The sequence below is a fragment of the Oscarella lobularis genome, chromosome 16 (genome assembly GCF_947507565.1).
Source record: "Oscarella lobularis chromosome 16, ooOscLobu1.1, whole genome shotgun sequence".
Taxonomy (NCBI): Eukaryota; Metazoa; Porifera; class Homoscleromorpha; order Homosclerophorida; family Oscarellidae; genus Oscarella; species Oscarella lobularis.
The window spans coordinates 280,852-291,894 of NC_089190.1; the positions used below are offsets into that span (position 1 = coordinate 280,852).

The 11,043-nt window shown below is 43.5% G+C and overlaps 1 protein-coding gene across 1 annotated transcript; it reads right to left on the bottom strand.

The window, feature by feature from the left end:
• Positions 1 to 348: 348 nt before the first annotated feature.
• Positions 349 to 11,040, bottom strand: LOC136197051 (sacsin-like). The gene is made up of 4 exons (XM_065986735.1): positions 10,955 to 11,040; positions 10,455 to 10,549; positions 10,137 to 10,401; positions 349 to 10,087 (listed from the first exon to the last, which is right to left on the bottom strand). Exons 1-4 carry the CDS (start codon positions 10,959 to 10,961, stop codon positions 510 to 512), a joined length of 9,945 nt encoding a protein of 3,314 aa, XP_065842807.1. The 5' UTR covers positions 10,962 to 11,040; the 3' UTR covers positions 349 to 509.
• Positions 11,041 to 11,043: the final 3 nt, after the last annotated feature.

Genomic DNA, 11,043 nt, shown 5'->3' on the forward strand with positions numbered 1-11,043 from the left:
TTCCGAACGATTTAAAAACGCGTATAACTGTGCCTGCATAACTACCTGCTTTTAATTAACTTAATAGGTTTAGGTATGAGCATAGACTTACATTTGTTCTAAATACATAGGACGTGCAGGAAATGTCACGGACGAAGAAAGCGAGTGCAGTGGCCCAATGGGAATTCAAAGCATGCGCTCGCCCCATGGCACGTCCTTTCTCTCCGATTTCCACACCTGGTCATCGCCACGAACAAAGCAGCATGACCGAGTAGTCAGAATTTAACCCACAAGGCTTTGGCTACGATCACTTTTCCGCACTCCTAATACATACAAAGTGACATGACAAAAAATATTTAAGATGCCTAATTAAACAAGGAAGTAAAAAGTAGCCAAAACACGCAAATAAAGAGGTACAAATAGACGAAAAACGGTTGGACATCTACTCACGACATAGAAAGGAAATAGAAATTTAGGCTTACAGCATGAGCTATACAGTGCGATAAACTGCAGTCACTTCACAAGCACTATCAGACTTTGATTTCCTTTACAATGGTCTCGGCACTCTCCAAAGCGTTTCGAGCTTCATCTTGAGTGAAGGAAACTGCAGGTACAGCATCTAAGGCATCAGGATAACGAGTGGGGACGTAGTAGCTGCTCAAGTGAAGGATGCTGGACTGGACGGAAAACTTAGCCGATTCAGAAACGTAATCCAGGGCAGACAAAAAAATTCGAATATTGTGGCTTTTACTCAGCCTAAAATCGAGACCTCTCTTCAGAAGCAACACACCTTTTAGAGCTTTCTCCGCGCACTCGTGGCAAAGAAAACATACAAGAGCAAAATTACATTGGCCCTTCCGAAGTTGTACTTCGTATTGATCTCGAGCAGCGAACAAATCAGCTTCAGCTTGAGAGCGGAACATTCTTCCTATTCTCGGTTGCGGAGAACAAGTCTGAATTGAAAAGCACGGAACATCATCAACTTCGCTGTCGACGTGGCGAGATGCTCCGCGAGAAGAATATCTCATTTCGCCAGATAACGAATGGCTGGAATGAGAAAAGTTGTAATGAAAACTTTCACAGACTCTTTCGGACTGTAAACCAAGTTTGCAAATTTTAAATTGCGACACTTCATTAGATAGTGGCGAGAGGTCTGCGTGCTTCTCCTGGAAAGTCATCGATGCCCGATGAACCGGTCGTGACTCAATTGCGGGTGCGACATCTCTGGGTAGATCAGTGGCTCGCTTCATGAACTTGTATAGATTCGAGGAGTCAACTACGGCCGGATCTTCCTGCCCAATATCAATAATGAAGCGCGAATGATCGTCGTCTTCATTTAAATCGTCTAGCGTATACAATTTACTAAGAACTTGACCGTAAATAGGCTTGTTCTTGGCGATTTTACATACGGCCCATTCTCCAACTGCAAAGTTACCATCGTTGAAAATATGATTCATTTGAGCCGGATTCACTTCCCGACCGCAAACCACTTCTACGTTGCAAGATTCCTTTTGGAGCTTACGAACGTCACCAAATTCCCTAAAAGAAATGCCAAAATCCTTTAAATATGAGGGTATTTCTGATGGACTGCTTTGGGTGAGCATGCCTGCAACAATAGCGCTGTCAATATAAGTAGGATGTCGAAGAAGTTGCATAACAAAATTAGCGACTTTTATCCAAACAGTAAAAGCCGCCCCAGAAGAATTATCATTCAAAGCTTTTTCAGAGAGGTAGAGTACTGCTTCTTTGGACACTTCGAGGTAAACATCTGCATTTTCCGCGGTTTTGTCGACTTCTTTTTTATCAGCTAACAAAACGAGACAAGTCGAAAAAGAATGAAGACAAACAAATCGGACATGTGTTAAAGTTTTTAGACCGACTTCGAAATGAGAAGGTATTTTGTCACTTCTGCTTTTGTCGACATACATACTTTTGAGTCCCGAAACAAAATGCTGCGAATTTACCAAGGTTTGCAGTCTTTTCGTAGCAGTTAGATGCTTCTCACTCGACGAATCAACCATACTACCTTTCTTAATACGAGAACAAAAGAAATTTGAGGCTATCTTTGGGCGAAGACATTCCGGTAACAAGTCGACAGTACATTCGTGAAGATTCGACAAATTGCACTTTGTGATGTCAATAAGAAAAGAAAAAGAGTTAAATATCTCAAGGGTCTGAATATAGGTTTCGTGTTGAATGTTGTCGAGGAAGAATAAATCGCTTGACAGTTCCAACCCATCGTTTCGATTCAATAAAAACAAAGGTTTTAAAGCCTCGATAAGGGATTTGTCGCTTTTGCTACTTTTTTTTCCTTGATTGCATTCGAGCAGGCTAAAGAGGCACTGAATAGCAGATTTTGCTTTCCGTAAGTCAGATTCATCTTTAAGTGCAGAATTCGATTTGCCATTCCGATCACGTATATCTTCAAGCACACGAGCGCAATGAAATGGTCTAGCCTCAGCGTCTACACCAAGACAACGAAGCAGGTCAATGTACTCTCCATATACGGCTGGTAACTCGTAAAAATAAGGATATAGATGAAGCATTTCTTTTGGAGACCTCCACACAACCTTAAGTGGCTTAACTAACGTCTTTGCTTCTTTTACGAAAATAAAATCCAGCTCCCTAAGTTTCCTTGCGACATCAATGCTCGCAGCATCTTGAAAACAACTTTCAAAAATTAAAAAGTTTCTCAGATTTGATGAAACTGGTAAAACAGGAGGAGGTCGAAACTTTAGATTCCTACCAAAAAACTGCATAGCGCAAAGTGTGATTCGCTGCATTTCTTTCAAAAGATTTTCATCGACTTTTCCGCGACATTTTGCTGCCTCATAGCCTACGACATAACATTTAACGTTTTTAATAACCTGAAGCAAAGAAGGAGAACGCTTGATAATAATGGGACTAGAAACAGCAGACTTTTCTCGAAGACTTTCTGTCCACTTGGGCGCCAGAGAGCGCGAAGTCCAGCAAAGCCATTCGTTCACGGCAGAATATTTCACTGACAGTTTGCAGCTTGTGATCACTGCAGGAAATGGTTTAGAAATAGCAGCTAGGTCATTTCTAATTGTTGCTGCAGGCAAGCACTTCAATGACAAGAAACGGTCTCTAACTGAGCTACTGTAGTCATTTTCGATAAAGTGATGAAACAGAAGCTTCGACATCGTTATCCAAATATCCGGCAGGGTTTTTAACTCTCTCGATATTTCTTCAAGATGCTCGCCAAGTTGTATGAGCAACTCTGCGGAAGCAACTTTCTGCAAGCCAAGCTTTTGCAGGAATTCCAGCCAACTCACTCGGTCTTCTTCCAGCAAGCGTGCGGCCGTTGTCGGCATAGGAGGAAAGACCTCACTTGGAAGCGTGAGAGTAAACAGCTGAACATCAGGATTATAAAATCTTTCAACACAATATACGTCTCCATCTGCAAAGAAACATGGAGTGAGAGCAAGCTTCTTAAGTACTTTGGGTAGCTCAGAAAAAGATTTCAAGAACAACAGATGCTCCATTCGATCGTCATTCGACATGCGGCGAAACTTTGGGAGTATCAATTCTAGATAAATATCTGCAAGAGATTTAGTATTAACATCCAAGCATTCGTAGAGAGCATATAATTCTGGTTGCCTCTTGAGAAAAAGCAGGGGAACGGATTCCATCCAAACCTCTTTACCACATAACAACAAAGATTCCGGCAAACAGACAGACTTTCCAGAGAATAAGGGCCGAAAGCTACCATCCACTGTTTCAAAAAGTGGAAGGGCGCCAAGATCATCGGAAGTAAAGCCCGTCGGCTGGCGAGAGCGACGGTCGACATGTGAATTGAAGTACTTTAAAAGACACAGAGACACCGATGCGTCGCAACAGAAGCACATCTTATTAGAACTAAGGTGCTGAAGGGCCTTTATAACTCTTCCGGGAAAGCCAAATGTGACTAGCCGTGATTTGACTAAGGCTGCAGCTGCTCTCTCCCCGACAAGTTTAATTTGAAGAACGGGCATTCCCATTTCCATCACGGCTTTTTCAGCTGGAATATGAAAATCAGTAACATGTAACACAGTAAATCCAAGACTAATAGGTACAAACACGGAATGAGAATGGCTGGTAGTTGGAATAAGGGGGTAATCGCTAAAGAAGTCTAGTGCATTTTCGAAAGTAGAACAAGCCAGTCCTTCCGTCATAATATATTCCCAAAATTGGGCAACCCAATTACTTAGAAAAGGCGGCTCTTCGTCTATCGTGTACCAGGCGAATGCCTTCAAAGGCAACCATTTTGTCCTTTGCAGTAGAGCAACAAAAGCAGACGGAGACAGTAAACGGATTGTCGGAGTAGTCTTCGCGATTTCAATGTAGCGAAAGTGGCTAAATGTCGAATCACGAATGTGAGGGTGCACGAAAAGATCACGATTAGTCGGCAGGAGTTCCGGAAATCGAGAAAGATAGACAGGATAATTCTTCGAAAAAACTCTCAAACGTTCGTCTCCTGTGACCAAAAGAGGAAGTCCCTCCAGTTTTTTCAGAGAAAGCGATTCACCCTCTTGGGAAACGAACAGAAAGTTTAGAAGAAAGCCAACGACAACCGGAGATTTAAAAAGTGTAGTCTTGATTTCACCAAGTGTAAACTTACGGGGACTCAATGACCACTCAAAGTGATAAAGAAAGCTGCAGACTGACTCAGGAGTTGTCATTTCAACTCCAGAATCACCAACGCTTTGCAAAGACGAAAATATTCTTTGAGTTGTAGTGACAACTGGAAGTCCGAGTAACAGAAGGAGTGCTTTCAGGACAATAGCGCCACTTGTTCCAAGGCGAAGCTGAACGGCTTCCTGGGACCAATAAAGAGCTCTACTAAAATGAACGCCTTGCCGTTCCACTGGTCCAATAGAATACCATCTCAATGAAGGCTTCATAGAAAAACTAGTGATAATAATGGAAGCAGCATCAACAGCAGCTCTATCCTGACTACGGAACTGAGAGTAGAGCTTTTTTCCGGAGTAGGAGGCGAGATCACTCAGCAGTTGTTGCTCGAACGACAGAAGGCAGTCTACATAAGCGAGAACGGGCGATGATGACTTTGTAAGACATTCGTAAACTTTGCAAGACAATCGATTCCAGTACGAATTGTTGTCGTCTTTGATGACAGGAAAGAGAGAGTGAAACCATGCAAGTCGGCTGCAAAAATCGGAATCGCCCTTACGCTCAGGAATGACATAGCGCTTGGCTTCTTCGAGAAAGGCAGCGTAAGCTGGAACAACACAGTAATCAATAAGATGCTCGTTCCAAGCCTGTTTCAGGTTGCACGTCCTTGCTGAAGAGCTGTCACGGAAGAGATCACGACGAGACGAGTCGAGGGCAAAATGTCCATTAACGTAGACCGGCAATGGTATTTTACCTGGCAGTGGTAAGAAACAGTAAGCCTTGCAGTCATACTTAATTTCAATCGCAAAAACCGAAGCTGCAACGCCTGCTCGAGGAAGCACGGCTTCTTCGGAAAAATCTCGAATATCCCCGTCACAAAGCGACTGATAACCAATCGATTGAAGCACAAGGCAACACTGTGAAGAGATATAACCTTTCTTATCTTCTATAATCGTCATTTCGTATTCGACTTGAAACCATGGAATTCGGAACGTTTCTACCTCTTTGGCAGCGGCAATTTTTTTAAACAATTCTCTTCGCTTCAGTGTCGCAGTTGAGTCCAATTCGGCGCAAACCGAGAATTCCTCTGTTCGTTCTTCATCATCAACAATCGAAAGTTTTATCGTCTTCAATGAATTCAGAAAGAGCAGCAATTTAGAAGAAATGTCCGCAAAGTCTTCCAAAAGAATATTCATTTCATCACAACTTACTCCCTTTTTACGTATTGGTTCAGCTGGGCTATACCCGGTATGTCTCAGTGGAAATCGAAAGAGCGTGGCACCAGAAAGTTCATCAGCAGAAAAGACTGAATAATAGGCGTCTTTTACATCAGAAATTTTTTCCCAAAACCCTTCTTTCAAATAAAACTTTCGACCAGGCTTGTTGATTGACGAACCAGGAATGAACTTGCATAAAGGATCAAGGACACAAAAAACCTTATTGTCGGAGATAAAAGAGGGACAGTCTGTTAGATGGTAAACAGCGTTAAACCCAATTCCAAATTGACCGATTTTAGCAGCATCGTCCCTTTTACTGCCAAGTCCTAAGTTTTGAATTCCCGATAAATCATCTTCTGAAAAAGGACGATCATTGTAGACCAGCAATGCCGGACCCTGCAAGTGCTTCCAGCCGTCGCCAAACACTGTCCTAGCAGGATGATTCCGTTTGTCATAAACGATGTGAAGAGTAGACGCTCCAGCGTCGTCAGCGTTCTGAACAAGCTCCTTCAGAATCTGAACTCCCCACGGATAGGCTCCTATAATGTTTCGTAGACGACGTGCTAAGGGTTCTTGCTGACCAAACTCTTCTCCAAACTCAACAGCGTGGTCGTCAAGACAACTTTTTATATCTTTGTATTCGGACAGTGCACGTCGACTGCTGAGAAAAGGAACTCCCAGTTTCAAAGCCGTTTCACGCGTTATGCTTCCGTGAAGAACATCGCAGTCGGTAAGGTCACTATTAGTGCACTCCGTATCGAAATATATAACGTCCGCACACGAAAGTAATCGTAGATTACAAGGATGATTGACCGGAACAAGCATCTTGCCAAGAATTGTTGGGGAAACTTCATCGACGTTTTTAGCAAACCAATCGAGAATTCTAACGGCTACCGTCAAATCGCGGCCGACATCTGCTGCTAACGCTTTGCCTTCGTCGTGAGATATCTTCATTTCAGTTAGAGCGTTCAGCAAGACAGATTGACTAAAATCAGATTTTATACCAAGAGCAGATTGAATTTTTGCAGAAGACAGATGAGAATAACCTCCTTGCCGAATTGTGAAGAGCCAAGGCTTCAAAGAACGAATATCAATGCAAGAAACGGCGAGGCGATTAGCGGAAACAAATCCAACGTCGTCACTGATCCAAATAAAGTTAGGATCCGAAAACTGTCTAGTAATAGCGTCTTCAAGAGAGGCCTGAGACAAGTACTGAGGCAAAAGGGAAAGAAGCGTTGCCATCATTTTGCCAAATTGCACCCCGAAACTCTCCTTATCTGATTTGTATTTCTCCATGGCCTTCAACCAGTGTTTGAGAACGCTATCCAAAGTCACTTGACAAAGTCCAAGAAACTCGAGAAGGCTCTCGTTTTGAACAATGCCTCCCTTTAAAATGAATTCAGTGCTGCCAACAAGGAAAGACAACTCCTCAAGAGAAAGTTCACTGCAGGCAAGAGCACAGACGGTTTCAGAAGGAAGAGCAGTTTTACAGCAGTCACTCTTCCATGGCAAAGTAGAAGGATACGAACAAGGAGCACTGTCCTCAACAGGACACCACTTAATCTCTTTCAATAAATCAGCAACAGTCGAACCAAACGCCGAGAAAAATGATTCAGAAAGCCGCTTTTCTACCCACAAAAATCTATCTTCACAGACGAAAAGACTAAGCAGCGCTTCGCCTTTTTCTGCGTCCCCCGCTGAAGCTTCATGGGCTATTTCGACAATTTCCGAACCTGAAATTGACTCCAACGGACGAAAACATACGATACCAGAGAGAAGACGACCATACTTTTTGGAAAGAGCAAAGGGTCCTTCAGGAAAAACCGCCTTGTCACGAAAAAGCTTCGACAATAGAGGAGAAGACGGCTCGAAAAGTTCTGACGGTTTCTTTATGGTCCCGTCTGCCACTGGAATAAAAGGGAGCTCGTTAATGTGCTTGCGCACGACGTCGGGAAGGGGATGATGATTATCTAGATTATCTAGAAGATACTTCACTACCGATGTTGTGTAGTCCATTCCGGACGTTTCCATATCAGGAAAAACAACTTCAGTAAACAACTCCTCAAAAGTCAACTGTCGATGAAAAGACGACAGATTACGTAGGACAGTCGATTCTTCATGATTCGGAAAAGAAAGTAAAGGACGCATTAGTGAAAGATTCTTTACCGACTCCGGAACAGATTCCCGACACTTTTGCAAACTTGAATAAGCAGGTGAATTATAAAGACGAAAAAGAGGCATTGACAGCAATGCGGACTCCATTGCTGATGTAAGAGAAACATTGCGAATCACGCGAGATAGGAAGGATAGCACTTCTTGACACTGAATCGCTGACCAATTGTGAAAAGAAGAAACGGAGAGGGGAACCTGAGCAATACAATGCAACACTTTATCCTGAGTCCACACGTACTTCGTCAATTCGTAATTCGAAGAAATAGAAATATAATCAGGGCAATCCTGCAAAACAACGCATCCGGCGCTTCTGAAAGTGGACGCAACATTCCGTGACATTGGCAAAGCTGAATCGTGTTCAGCAAAGATGACGTTCCTTCCACGGACGAGCTTCGCTACAGATGTGAAGTTGTCACAAGGTACGACAAAGTAGCCAACGAATTCATCATATTTATTATGAGCACCAATCCATTCCCACACGTCCTGCATCCACTGACGGCTAGGTTGGTCTGACCATGGAAGAGTCGATTTCTCCTCTTGCAATGGCCAGTAACTAGTTAAAATTTGTTTGAGCAGCGACGAGACGTGACGATGTTTAAGTTTCACAAGCGAAAGCGCTGAGCGACATTGATGCGACGTTAGTTTCGAGAACAGGTCTTCCCTCAAAGCGCAGTGCAAGAATATGTTGTCCATTCCTGGGAAAAGAGATAACGGGATATTATCGTTTCCTATGAAAACTTTCTGTGGCGATGTCGACATATAAAACTCAACAAAAGAGTCGTCGTTCACTGGCAGTAAAAACAGCCCGACTAAATCGGCGTAGTCTTCATCTTTCAAAACAAACGCAAGAAGGCTAAGCTTTCTTTCGCGACTGAGCTCAGCCAAGCCGCAAAAACGATTTCTTAACAACGCTCGGACAAACTTCGAGTCAAACGGTTGGTAGCAGGCAGCCTTTAGGCAAGCAAGAACATTTTTCGGAGGCAAAACAACAGGCACTCCAATTCCAATCATTTCCTCGTATGCAACTCTGTCGTCCGGATTCAATTCTGAAGATTCACTGACGACAGCTTTGGAAAGAGAAATCCACGAACCTTCGCTTTCCGTCCAAAAAACATCTCCGCACAGTAAACGACGTAGAAAGCGATCAACAACACCTTTCCAATGATGTTTAACATCCGAAGGATCCGGCCAGGCTCGGTAGACGGTACCGTGATCCAAAGACAAAGAAATTGCTTTATGTATCAAAGCATCGTATGCTGGAGCCATTAGATGTTCGAGCAGTAAACTATTCCACTCGACTTCTTTAGTTTGACAGTCTGAAGCTCCCCATTTCAAGCTTCCTCTGTCATCAGCAACGCTGAACGATCCGTGAACGTGCACGGGTAATCCCGTGTTGCTTTCGCCCGTGGGAGGAAGAGGCAGAAAGCAAAACACTCGGCCTGGGTCTTCAGCCTGGGCAGTCAAGGGTGGGAGTGAGAGTGCAAGGCCAATCCGAGGCAATTGATGAATCTCTTCACTGAGTTTCAAAAGAACTGACATCTCTTTTGAGATATAGTGCGAAATTAACCATCTCTGCCGAGTAAGAATTTGGGCTTCGATGTCCCGACAGGTAACCACTGCTTCTTCCACCAGTACCTCACCTTTCTCAACACGGACATTAATTCGTTCTCTCGCATGACGAACAGCTTGCCGAGTCTCTTTATCTATGCAGACGCTGAACACCTTTACAGGTGACTCACTTCCTGGCCGCCATTCAAAGAGCTTGATCGATGAAACGGAATTGAGAAAAAGAGGTACGAGGTGAGCGTCTTGCTTAAAGGACTCAAACAACGTAGTGCGAATGGTTTCCGGAGAGTGGACGCTTTTGCTCAAATCCGATTCGTCACCGTCGTTTCTCAAAGGAAACCGAAAGAGAGTTGCATCGTACGATGAAGCAGTCATGCTGCATCCAAATACGTTGTACGGATCAAACTGATCACGGTACAATTCAGAAGCTGAGAAAGTGCACCCTTGACCACCTTCTTTGAAATACTTCTCTTGGGGATCAAAGAAGCCAATTTTGCCGCCGCTCACTACACTGGGTAGATCTAGGAAGAAGTTTAAAAGAAAAATTCATCTTTCGCCAGGTCTTACTACCTGTTAGGTGATAAACAGAATTGAAACCAATTCCAAAACGACCCACTTTCGAGGGATCGTTTTCCTTTACGCTTCCACGAAGTGTTTGTATACTCTCCCAGTCGCTGTCCTTGAAAGCAGCGTCGTTCTGAGAGTAAAGCGCTGGCCCTTGAAATCGAGCCATTTCCGGGTTGATAAGAGATTCTGTGCCATATGCATCTGGCCTTGCATCGAGAAGAAACTTCACTTTGGTTGCACCAGCGTCGTCCGCATTTTGAATTAGCTCCTGTTCACAAGCTGAAATTGACCAACACAAAATATTTTCGTGGACTACTGTACCTTCAGAATCTGCTCATGAGGGTATTTGTTCAGTATGACTTTAATTTGCTTCCACAAGGGTGAACCTTTCTGGCGAAATTTAAACCCGAAAACATCTAAAAAAATACATAAAATTAAAGTATTTTTACGACAGATATGAAAAAAAATGAAGACGTATACGTGAGGGCCGACTGTAACCCCACTCAGTAGGTGATTAGAAAGGTTTTCCTCTATTAGGGAATACTGTTATCGAGTGCCGAGGAGAAACGTCATTTATAAATAGGGTAAGCAGTTACAAACAAGACGTCGTGATCTCTTGGGAGAAACAAAGAAAGAGGGGCGTGGCTCAGCGGGGTAAGTAAAACGGAGTTCTGCAAAAAATACAATACAGAAAGAGCCAATGACTAACTTAGAGCAAGCAAAAGTAGTTTGAGAGAGACCCTTCACGTCGCCATAAGGCTTCGCTTGGCCTCACTAACAGAACCAAGACACAAACGACACCAACACAGGTCAGACTGTACCAGACATCGAATGAGCACTTGAAGGAGATCGAAAAACAGTCGCACGTCTCACTTTGGCCTCTAGCTGTTTAGTTGAGCCGGAGAAAGAG

What these genes read in the sequence shown, in the direction of transcription:
- LOC136197051 (XM_065986735.1), bottom strand. An exon ending in CTCATGAGCAGATTCTGAAG is followed by an intron (nt 10,402 to 10,454) that starts GTACAGTAGTCC and finishes GCTTGTGAACAG; the next exon opens with GAGCTAATTCAAAATGCGGA. An exon ending in TTCTGTTTATCACCTAACAG is followed by an intron (nt 10,088 to 10,136) that starts GTAGTAAGACCT and finishes ACTTCTTCCTAG; the next exon opens with ATCTACCCAGTGTAGTGAGC.